General features: G+C 42.7%; 1 protein-coding gene across 4 annotated transcripts in view; it reads right to left on the bottom strand.

Moving 5' to 3' along the window:
• Positions 1-93: 93 nt before the first annotated feature.
• Positions 94-12519, bottom strand: part of RAF1 (Raf-1 proto-oncogene, serine/threonine kinase) — an 83399-nt gene continuing 70973 nt past the window's right edge. For all 4 annotated transcript variants that reach the window (XM_066596470.1, XM_066596472.1, XM_066596471.1 and 1 more), the window contains 6 exons: positions 10087-10263; positions 8015-8061; positions 4761-4879; positions 2809-2940; positions 1961-2095; positions 94-953 (listed from right to left, as the gene is read on the bottom strand). In XM_066596470.1, the coding sequence (XP_066452567.1) occupies positions 813-953; positions 1961-2095; positions 2809-2940; positions 4761-4879; positions 8015-8061; positions 10087-10263 (751 nt within the window). In that variant the 3' untranslated portion in view covers positions 94-812. The remainder of the gene's footprint in view (positions 954-1960; positions 2096-2808; positions 2941-4760; positions 4880-8014; positions 8062-10086; positions 10264-12519) is intronic.

Raw genomic sequence — 12519 nt, 5'->3', positions numbered from 1 at the left:
AAAAAAAAAAAAAAAACAACTAGGTGTGAAACCACCCTAGAAGTCAGATTGGTTTTAGTCTTTTGTTACAAGCATTGTAGAAACACCAAACTGTTAAAATGTGAAACACATTTATTAAACCTGGGTAATCAGGAGAGCTGTAGTTTAAAATAAATGTAATAGGAGAACAGAGACAAATTAAAGCCCAAATCAAAAAAATAAGAGACTGTGTACACACTGATTCCCGTATCTAGTGCAGATTCCAAGGTGTGCACATACACACACGTCATATATGCACACGGACCGTACTCTGCGGACAGACCCTTAACTGTAATATGGAGCCCTGGTGCGGAGCATTCAGTCCATTATAAAACAGAGTACCAGAGTGAAGCAGGTTGTGCAGTCGGGTGTTAGCCGTCCACTCGCGGGGAAAGTTCCGTTCTCTCCTTCTAGATTCAAGAACTGTGCAAAATAGTCCATTAAGGAATCTCCTTCCGTTAGAAAATCACGTAACATGGATACAAATTTCTCCAGCCTTTAACAAACAACCGTTCCAAGTGCATCAATGACCCGTTGGCACATAATGTCCTGTAACAATATTCATCGGAAGCCAACAACCGTTCGTTCATGGCTCAAGAGGTGCTTTGTCTACAAATGGGAAATAAGTTCTTTACCCTCCACTTCATTTGCCATCATATCTGTAGTAAATAGCAGCATTTACTTCATAATATCAAGAGGAACGGGTGGAGACAAAGTCATTTCAGCTTATTCCAAAAAATGTCATCTTCTTTAAGACGACCCGGCGCAAGGAAGCTGTGCAGGTGGCAGTCTCTTCAAAAAACTGGCAACCGTGTGGACGTCAACGTGCATGAATTAATGTCTTCTGTGTGGGTAGCGCGGTGCAGGGAGGGCTCCGAAGCGCTTCTGTTGATTTTGGGGAGAGAGTGTTGTAACAGCTCAATGGAGGAGAGGATCTAGAAGCAGCAAGAAAATGTCATTTAATTCTACAACCTGGTCGCTCACACAAGTAGCGCCCTAGAATATACCGCACACATAGCGCCCTAGAATATACCGCACACATAGCGCCCTAGAATATACCGCACTTCATTTCTCATCCACTGAAATACTGCTTGATTTTAGTTTACTCCTGGGAGGGGGCATAGACAACTGGCCAGTTAGCCAACCCCTAAACCAGCCCTTGAAACATTGGTAATCCTGTGGAGTCGTAAAAGACGACACCAAGTGCCGCTACCAAATTTTTCCTACAACCATTTTAACTAGATTATATCCTTGAAGGGGGTTTCCATGCAAATACTATGGATGACTAATTGCAGGTGAAATTGTCATTGATTTTAATAAGACCCTTACAAGTGCCGCCCACTACACAGGGGTTGGAGCAAACTGCTTCTGTTCCAACCAGTGTTAAACTTACAGCACAGACAGAAGGCGCCCGAGCAGCACCCCCAGGAGATCAATTATCGAAGACCTATCCTGCGCTCATTAATAGTATTTGCCTGGAAAACTCCTCTAAGACTGCTGATTAAACCAAAAAAAGCCTTTTACAAGTAATGCAGATTATTCCAGGACAGAACAAAGCTGCTGAAACAAAATACACCACATTCCCAAGTGTTGATGGTTCATCTGGCCAGCAGGGGGCACCCTGATCATTCTGTTAAATATCCTAGGCAGTTTTTATATAGCAATAATAATTGCAGTATATATGTACATGTTATAGTTTCTAGCTTGTTAAAGGAAGCTCTTTGTGCCCCACATTGTAATATACTCTCTGCAGAATTTCATCTATAAGTGCCAGTTTATGGGAGATACAGTGTAAGCAATATCACCCAAGGCCTTATAGTATGGCACAATGCTGGATAAACTTAAGTTATCAAATAGTGGCTTCCTAAAAGTCTTACAATGCAGACCGCCGGAGATCAGACTTTCCATGTCTCCTTAGATTTCCAGTCCCGCATGCACTTACTTGAGGAAACAGAGGCCTTTCGTCCTTGACTTTCTGCATGCAGTCCGCTACCAGCCTCTTCATTGCTTTGGGACAATTCTTGTACAACTTGCTAAGATCCGGCACTAAACATCCCCGGCCGACCAAAAATATGATCTGATGGCAAATAGACATTTAGGTAAACCAATGAATTTAATAGTATGGGGCACAACTGATATAAGCAGGAGGTCTCGCCTACACAAGGAGGGTAGCACTGTAGTAGCCTAGATACCCTAATCCTATTAACTATGTTCACATGGCAGAATTTTGAAGTGGAATTCATGTCAAATCTGCAAGTCATTGCTCTCAATGCGAATCTGCACTTTTCTTTGCATGCAAATTTGAAAAAAGTGTATGATAGGTCGCAATGCAGATTCAGATTCAGATTCCATGCCAGATCCGCATTGAGGATTCTGCATAGATTTCCCACTGAAAAAGACCATCTCCATGTGTGTATCTACAGGTACACATGTATAGCTGCAGATTTCTGCTACTTTTTATGCAGAATCCAGGCACAATCAGGTATGAATTTAGCCCAAACAAACCTGTACAGCAGAAAACTACATTAGATATGTTCAGTTTAGACTTATTTGTGTATATTACCGCTGACTATTGCTTTACATCACATTATGTCAAGACACGCAATTTCTTAGGTGGTAGACTATCTAAAGGTCCTTTTACACAGGCAGATTGTTACCCATAACACAACGATACATCAAGTCTATCAGCACTTGTTGGTTCGGTCAATCAGCTCCCTGTGTAAAGGGCCTGCAGTAACACGTGGACAAAGTGGTTATCTAACTTTACCAACATGAGTCAAGTGCACTCACCTGGTCTCTGTCCCTGATGTGGGAATATGGCAGCTCCCCAGTCATCAGCTCATAAAGAACAATGCCGTATGAATAGACATCTGATTGGAAACTGAAAGGATTATTATCTTGCAATCGAATCACCTCCGGAGCCTGTGAAGGCAAAACAAAAATCTCTGAAGAACCTGAAGAGCTAAATATATACAAAACCATGAGAAATACTGCAATACTTCCCAAAGATTGTAAGACCCAACTAATGTACACAAGACAAGTCTACAATTTATCAACCATCCCACCCGCTACACAGTGGAGGCCACCATATACCAGCTCAAATTCATAAACTGGATTGGTTAGAGCAGAAATGTCCTATATTAGAATAGCGAAACTCATCCGTGTTAAACCACGCCCAACTACAGGATAAAAAAGGAACGTTCCCTTGTAATTAAACTTTTTTTTTTAACATGGATATAGTGGACCATTTACGAGTCCAGAACTGCAATATACTGTGGAAAGACCAACAGATTGAATAGAGAACCAAGTTATTTTACAGTCAAGAACTCAAATAGTCCACAATATTTTATAAACTGGTAACTACACGCCTTGTTGAGGCTGGATTAAAAAAAAAACGTTTTTCATTCAGCATCACAGTCTTGCTGGGTGTCAAATTAGTAAAATATCCTAAAAGGCTATGGGCACCAAGACCTCTTGATATACAGGTTAAATAAGAGTAAAACCTGCTCTTAGTTTCAAACTCTTTTCTCCTCTAGCCGTGCCCCATCCAGGAATACAGATGTGACATGTGCGCCCAGGATGCTGCTGCCTTCACTAGCTCATGTATCACCACAGCTTGATCCCTGAACTAATTTTTCCTTCTATGCAGATATCTTCCCGCTTGTGCTGATAAACACCGATGCTGCAGAATGTGCGATTTCCCTCTCCCCATTGCAGAGTTTTCTGCGGGCGCTATCCTTTCTTTTTACACTTGTACACAACTTGCGTGATTGCTCCTTTCAACCTGCATTGTGTGTGCTTTAGTCCCCATCTACAGCATGTGCCATTTACCCTCAGCTTATCCAGATCCAGTTGCAACTATATGCTGTCCTCAAGGTCAATAATAATGTCTAATAACGGCTTTCCTCTGATCACTGTGCACAAAAACCCTCCTACCCCTTTCCTGATATCTCTAAACACGGAAGGGAGAGCAGAGAATAGACTAGGCACTAGGTGAGATTCAGCAGAACAGCCAGCCATGAGAAGGAGTTACACACTCCGCAACAGCAAAGTAATAGGAAATTTTTTATGAAAACCAGTTAAATTTTGCATTTAGGAAGGAAGCAAACAAAAACAATCTGTTCTAAATGGCTCCCATAACTTTTAATAAGGGTCAAGAGTATATAGAAAAATGTCTTGACTGGTTCTCCGTGCCGTCGTATTCTGGTCTTCTAGAGAAAAAAAAAAAATGTGACAGTTGCTGGAAGAATAAGGACTTTTTAGTATTTGCCCCCTGTATGCGGTCACATTTTTCTTCTATGATTCCAGATTGGATCCATGGATTCTGGTTCCAGGTGACTGTGCGTGTGCTTCCCCACTAGTAAAGTGTACTGGATTGTGCTGCTGGCCCCGTGTTGGTGGTCTTCTGGCCTTGTCACCATATAAAAGTTATATTTTGAGCTCCACAACTGTTCTGGGATAAACCTCAGATTCTTTATGACAACAATTTCTACAATGCAGATAATCAGGGGATCATTATTCTCACAAATAATGGCATTTTGGAGTTTTGTTGAACCATCACACTGGTTATACAGCGATTGTGAAGAATGCATTTACACGGCAGACATACTCGCATGGGTTGTGCGTTTTGCAAGACGCATAAAACTCATACGAAAATAGAACCATCTACAAGGAACTGTTCTTCTAATCAACACAACAAATATGATGCTTTCTAGTGGCAGTGCTACATCTCCATAAATTACCATCCACAGGATTGATCCAGTCGGCTGCTCCACCTGTTGAGATCCACTCCATCGAGACTTGACCGTGGCCAGTCCAAAATCACCGATCTTCACGGTTAACCCTTCATGCAGAAAGATGTCTGTATCACAGTAAAGGATCAGCACACAATGTGCAAGCACTTTTGCTCTGTTCTATAATGAACCTCTGGGCGTAGATGCTCATGTTCACAGCGGGAGTATTTCAATGAGCAATTTCACACTTTCACCTGGAAAATCTGCAGCTCACAGGTCCCAGGAGTTCCACCAACTCTCCAGCTATTGTAACATTACGTTTCCTAGCATGCTCCGATATAACCCACTCCCGAGGCAAGCTAGTGAGCTAGTGTTCCATTGGTAAGTTATTCCTTTGTCTGAAGCTCCAAGCCTCCTTCTCCTTAGATGGTCATGTGATCTTAATTCTGATCAGCTTAGAACTACTTGGGTTTGTATGTTCAATTTATAGTCAGTTTCTCTGTGTGATGCTATTACATGGATCCTACCACAGAAACTGCCTACAGGGGGACACAGACACTCCTATCACAGCTACTGATATCACACTGCTCCTCTCACAGTTATGATAGAGGAGATCACAGCTCATCCTGACTGTATAACTTAAGGATGGACTGTAGCGTTTTTTAGAACATAGAAGGTAATGATAATTAAACTGTTTAAAAATGTGTTTTTGCCGGAGTGGCCCTTCAAGTCATATGGTCGCTACAGAGGGGTGTGCCCTGCCTGGACCCCTCTCTAACTCAGAGTGGAAAATAAACTAGCTATTTTGTTTCATTCCTAAGGCCTCATGTCCACTCGAAAAACACAATCCGCGCAGAATCTGCCGTGGATTTCTGCGGCACATTCCTTGCGGATTTGCTTTAAATGGTATATTTTTTGCATGCAGATATCCGCACACATTGCTATCAATGTGATAGCAATGTTGCCGATCCGCACGGAATCTGCGCAAAATGGAGCATGCCGCGTTTTTTCTACCGCGCGTGAAAAACGTAAATTATTTTAAAATGCCATCCGCGGGTGCAAAAATCAATTTAATGGACCCACGGATGGCCAATGATTCCCTATGGGCAAAATCCGCGGCGGATTCTAACAGCGGAAATCTGCTGCAGAATCCGCAATTCCATTTAGCTAGTGGACATGAGGCCTAAAGCTTTTCCTGAGGGCTGCAATATTTTAAAAAAGCCAGATCCTTATTTAGCCGGTCTAGCAGGGAATGTACTTTATGTCAGCTGAAATGAATGGGAGACAGAAAAATGTTTACAGTCTCAAGGAAGCAACTAAGTACACCCCTCACCTACACACAACAAACCAGGGAAGATGCATGTAGAGCATAGGCATCACACGTCCTGTGCATGCCCAGTGAGCAAAACAAGTAATGCAAGTCATAAAAATACCATCCTCATCCCAGGACAAGGGGTCTAATCCAGTGTTTTATCCTTTGTCAGTGCTACCTGTATTTCTGTTAGGAATGTGCAGCACCTGCAACGTTCATGTTCTGGTGGTGGTGTCCTGTGAATCCTCCTTTAAAATGAGCACCAATCAACTTGTAAAGGCCCTTTCACTCATAACCATTACCTTACAAAAAATAATAATTTAAACAAGCGATGTTGTACAGTGTAAAAAAAGCTAAAGGCCCATTTAGACAGCGTTTATTGCTCAAAAGATGTTGCTCAAGCGACTTTTGAGCGATAATCGTTGTGTTATTTACAGCGAAAGATTGCTCAAGATGAGCGATCACATGTGCGGCCAGCGGAGGATGCAGAAGACAAGTGGGGTGTCCCTGCTTGTCTTCTGCATCCAGAGGTTTTCTACACGGTGCGCCCGGCTGTATACAGCCAAGCGCTCTGTGCCAGGTATGGAGAACAGAGCTGTACTGCTGTGTTCTTCATACCCAGCTGTCATCAGGGAGCGGGATCTAGCTGAAACAATAGTATCAGCTGTATCCTGCTGTGAGTCCCTGATAAGGCTCATCCTTGTCTTTCAACACGCTGAAAGACAACGATGAGCGATGGCATAAAGAAAACTGCACAATTTAAGTGCAGTTAGACAACGATTATCGCTGAAAAGACGGCTTTTCAGCTAATTTTGAGCAATAATTGTGTCTAAATGGGCCTTTACAATCGGAAGAATGATAAATTGTTCGCTTTTCGTCTATCATTCATTTTATGCAGAGAAAAAAATAATTGTTGGCTCGTTCGCCAATTCGTTTTAAATAGCATTCGTTCAGTCCTTCTCGTTCACTTATTCAGTGAATGAACGACTGAAGGATTTCTCATTTGAACAAGCCAACGATGTATCTGCCTGTATAAAAACTCGTTTGCTCGTTCAAATGATATCCCGTTGGGTGTAAACGGAGCCCAAGAGTCTACTTCTCTGTATAATGTCACCGGATGATAATGAAATGATTTTCTGCATCTTGTGCTCATATATGCAACAGAGCTGACAAGCGAGCTAGAATGAACAGGAAATATAGTGGTCAGTGTGAAAACTGCAAGCTTTCAAAAAAATTTTTTTTTTAATGTGTGGACAGATACATAAGGCTTCAATTACACTTGCGGCGTGGTTTTCTGTTTTCCTGTTCTGTCATGGAAACCGGAAAACAAATACCAGCTAGGGACAGATTTGTCCTATGGCAGAACCCAAGAGCATCGGCGGACCCTAATGACTGAGAACGGAGTCCTTTGGGCTTTTGTTATGTGATATGGCATTTTTCTGGACAAAATAGAGCAGCATGGGGCTTTATTTCTTGAACAATTTTGTGCCAGAAGCTCCAAACACTGCATTTTGTATTATATATGATAGTACATATTTCTATCAGTTTCTAAAAGGAATTGTTCTGCCTCTGTACTGCATAGTGTAACAGATAAGAGACACTCCATGGTTCTCAGAGCAGCCACTACGTGGCATAGTTAGTCAGTTGCAGATTATATTGAATATTTGTCAGGTTTTTGGAAATTCACGCAGTGAAGAGTTAACAATCCACTAAATATTTTTAAAGCATAAGTGTAAAATGAAATGTATTATCAGAAAAGTTTTTTTTTCAACGACAAAACCTGTTTTTTCTTTTCTGGCAGTAACATTCTACGCAGTCTGGAAACCTGCGGGGTATTCTATAGCATAATGAGTTGCCTGAGTGAAGCGCACACATCATGGCACCAGCCTGTATTCAGGCAACCTTTACCCCCTACACAAGTGAAGTGGCATTTTGCTCCAGTAAAGGATACTGTTTGACTTCATGTCTCTGTGGATAATGTTCTTTGCATGTAAATAGCTGCAAGACAACAAAGGGCTGTTAAACATCAAAGAAAGAAAGAACACAAACAAAAGAATAAACTTGGCTTGCCCAATGCAAACTAGCTAAAGGTTGTTCACATTATTGCACAGATTGGATTGTGCCTTTTTATACCTCACGCTCTTGTACTGCAGGGACACAAGCTCCAACAAGTCCCCTGCCTGCTGGCACACACACAGCAAAGCTGACATTTAGCTCATAATCAGTAAATATCCTGCTTGGCAGAATACAAGATGAGCCGTCAAGCAAGAATATCAAGAAATGTAAAAGCTCCGAGATCCCAGTTCTTGATGAATAAAGTGTGTTCCAGAGAATGGTGGATTTACATAGAGCGATAATTCGCCCCTGGTAGTGAGCGCTGACTGACAATGAGCATGGTGATTGGCGCTTATTAATGATTACACAGATGATTGCAATTATAGGGATGACCGATCCTTCCTATGATCTTGCATCTCTATTCAGATTGTATTTGTTGGCAGCACATGTTCTGTTTACATGGGCAGGATGTGTGCTGCCAACAAGCAAGCATTTGTATGCCTACAGAGGGGATCCAATCAGCCGACAAACAAGTGTTTGCTCATTTGTCGGCTGATCGTGGCCATATACAGACAGACCAATGGTTGGACAAACAAATACTGAAACCCGGTCATCGGCTTAGGTAAAAAGAGCCTCAAGGGGATAGCCATAGTTACCAATGATTGTGTCTTATTTGATGAGACATGAAAATCCCAGATAAGTGGAATATCTGAATTCTTTCCTTCACACTCGTCTACAAGCAAAATCAGAAGTCCCAGATGATCTGTAAATTATACTGTACAAATAAGGAAGATTGAACAATACCTCTGCAGCACCACCTACTGAAAGGCAGCATTCCTGCAAGGCAATGTCAGACTCTTTATACAAGTCTTATAATAGGGACTGAGAATTTGTAAGCCAACGCCAGAATATCATACACAGACCGCTGTTTCGGGGGTTTTTGTCCCCCATCAGTGTGCAGTAGGTTTCTGGCTTGGCTAGTGAGTGGCCTATGACTTGAGTTGGGAAGGGTATCTGTTTCCATTCTCGCTCATTGTTATAAGGCTTGTATAGAAAATCTAACATTGGCGTGCAGGAATGCTGCTTTCCAAAAGATGCTGCTGGCACTGCAGAGGTATTGGTCCATTTTCCAATTTGCATATTTCCCAGAGGAGCATGAATGGCCTTTATAAGTCTCCTCCCACACTATCTAGGATAGCCTTCGCTACTTATATTGTATATTCTAGTATGTGTGGACAGATGGGAGCTGTTTTGCTCACTGGCCAAAACTAGCCAGACTGTTGTGACAATCAGAGCTAATCAATACATAATCAATTATCTCACTCAGCTTGTAAAATAGACCGAGAAACATTTACTCCGTCCAATAAGGCCCTTTCTACATCATCCCAAATGAATCACTTGCCTTTTCCTAGAATTTGTGGAAGGCCTGCGGCACACTAGTGTATTCGGGCCCGTGATAATTCATGGCCAGCACACAGAGCCATTATGGGGCTATGCACACTGCTGTTTTCTGCATGCATATTGATGGTCCAAGTGAAAAAAAACCTCAATGCATGTCCTACTCTCATGTCACACATGTCAATGTGCAGGCAATCTGTATATCGTGTGGTGTTCGATGCACGTTGTGCCTCCACGTCTCAGGCGCAACTCAGACACACTGCAAGTATGTCGGAGGCCTCAGTGGGGGTCAAGAATCCTGTCCTTGCATGGATGATCCTTAGTAAGGTTGCAATATCCTCCAATGTCCATAGTCAAGGAGTTAGTACCATGCTCTGTACATCCAGGGCAGTTATCTCCCACCTGTGAATCCCCTTCAAAACTCCAACTTCCAGATTGTGGCTGGCAGGGTATGCTGGGATTTGTAGTTTCAAAACAGCCAAAGGGCTGCTGGTAGGAGACTACTGATCCAGATGACAATGCAATGCATGAGACAAATCCTGCAGTCCTCATTGTGGCTTCAATACTTACTCCATGCCTTGTGCTGTCTGTCTGGCAATGTCTATGAGCTGGAACATCTGGAATTTGGTCTCCTGTACATGCAGATGTTTGTAGAGGCTGCTGCCTTCACACCACTGTGTGACAATAGCCAAGTTTTCTTTTGTCATGTAGCCCATGAAAAGCAAAATATTCACGTGCCGTGTTTTTCTGTGGAAGCAGTAAATACCATTTTTCAGTTACTAGATAAGATGTTGCATCTTATTACATCTAATCTAAGAGTTCTACAGTATACAGTCTGCGGTATTCTTCCAGTCCGTTACATACTAAAGCACCCTGTCCACGGGCAAGGCGGAATATCGCTAGCAATATTCCAGCGCCGGGGAGCAGGGGAGAGAACGGTTAGGTCTCTGCGATGAGTCCAGCGAGCGGAGAATTGCTATGATTCTCCGCTCGTGGACAGGAGGCTGCGCTTTCTATAGCAACACTACGGAAAGCGTGCACTGCGTTACCTGCGGCCGGATTATCGGAAATCCACCGGGTAAAACGGATGTGGTAAAGAACTGGTCAGACCACACGCGGAACGCAGTTCAGAGTTTTGGACACCAGTGCACATAGCAGAACTTGAGTGGTTGCAAAGATGAGCAACTAAAGTAATACATGGAATGGGTGGAACACAATACCTAGAAGGGTAATTATAATTCAGGTGATCTAGTGACCTAATAACCACATATAAATATATCACAACAATTAAAAGGAGGTTTCCAACAACTTAGAATTGCTTCACAACCCATCTGTCCTTCCTGGTTGCAGCTGACCATGACGTGTGACTCCTGCAGCCAATCACTGGTCATAGAAGGTCACTGCTGTGGACAGAGATTGGCTGCAGCAGTCACATGTCCTGGTCAGCAACAACCAAGAAGGACAGAGTGGTTGTGGAGCAATTTTAAACTGTAGGAAAACCCCCTTTATTAAATGTTAATCTCCTGTAAGAGATCTTATCCACAGACTGGACTGGTGGTCATGCAACAGCTCTACAACTCCATTCATTTCCGTGAAACTGCTAGAGAAAGCAGAATACAAGCGCTCATACGCTGCTAGCTCCAGCAATAACACAGAAAAGTAATGGTGACCATTCATTTGGAGAGACTGGATGGTGGCTCAGATGTTGGACCATCAATGACCTATCCTCAGGATAGCTCATCTACGGTTGATTGGCCAGGGTCCGCCACTTGGGAACCTGGCCAATCAGCTGAGCGGGTGCATGCGGTCAGCGCAACTATACACTGGTCGGAGCAGAAGCCACCGCTACAGTCCCTGTGTAGTGGCCAACGCATGTAATTGCAGGTGCAGCTCTCATCAATTTCAACATGCTGACAGCATGCGCCTGCTCAGCTAACCAGCCGTGTTCCCAAGCTTCAGACCCCAGCCAATCAACTATTGATGATCTATCCTGAGGATATTTGTGCCAGGAAAACCACTTTTGTGAGACAAGAAGGCGTCCATTATGTCGAGAGGAAAGGTTGTTTCTACACCAACACAGAAGGGGGTTCTATACTGTAAGAGCAGTGAGACTATGGAACTCTCTGCCTGAGGACGTGGTGATGGCGAACTCAACTGAAGAGTACAAGAGGGGCCTGGATACCTTAAGTGTCATAATTACAAGTAATAGTCACTGACTACTTCAGAAGGGTTGCCAATCCCAGGATTACTTTTGATCACCATATTTCAATGTGGAAATATTGGCTTTGGCCTTCTTCTAGAAACTAGACCACCACCGTAGGCGAGTGGACAGACGTATACAGGCTTTAGCCTTTTAAAGCCCTACATGCTATGACATTCAGATACCCAGTATATTAACTCTCTCACACTGTTGACTTACCTCCTCAGGCTGGATGCTGAACCACCATTTTTAACACTTTTTGATTACACGTTTACAGGCCTCGCACAGGTAAATTACAGTTTCACACAACCTCCTAGTTTATAGGCCAGGCTGTACCTTGTTATGTCTGCAATTTCATATGATTCAGTATAAACCCAATAAAGTTACTCCAGTTTCAGAATACAAGATCTAATGTAGTATCCCAAAAATGTTTAAGTGCCTCCATACAGCTTCGTTCAAAGCACAGTGCCATAAACAAAATCAAAGGCTATGGATCTCTTTGTGGGGTCATTTTTTTCTACTTAAATGCATGTATTTTGTCCCGACAATTTTTGAAAAGGGGTTTAATCATTACAGAAGCCAAATGGGGCAAACTTTTAAAATTAAACCCTATTGCGAAAATGATAGTCAGCCCAAAATACATGCATTTAAATGGTAAGAAAACTTGCCCCAAAAAGGTGTTCATAGCTTTTAAAAAAGTTATCCAGTTACAATACAACTTTTTAAACCATAGGTGCACAGGGCTTAAAATATCAAAATCAGCAGTACTTGCCTATAGTGAGCCCAGCAGATCCATTGCTGCA

This window comes from Eleutherodactylus coqui, chromosome 3 (assembly GCF_035609145.1).
Source record: "Eleutherodactylus coqui strain aEleCoq1 chromosome 3, aEleCoq1.hap1, whole genome shotgun sequence".
Classification (NCBI taxonomy): Eukaryota; Metazoa; Chordata; class Amphibia; order Anura; family Eleutherodactylidae; genus Eleutherodactylus; species Eleutherodactylus coqui.
Note: the sequence above shows the minus strand (reverse complement) of the source record. Positions and strands in the feature narration are given on the sequence as shown.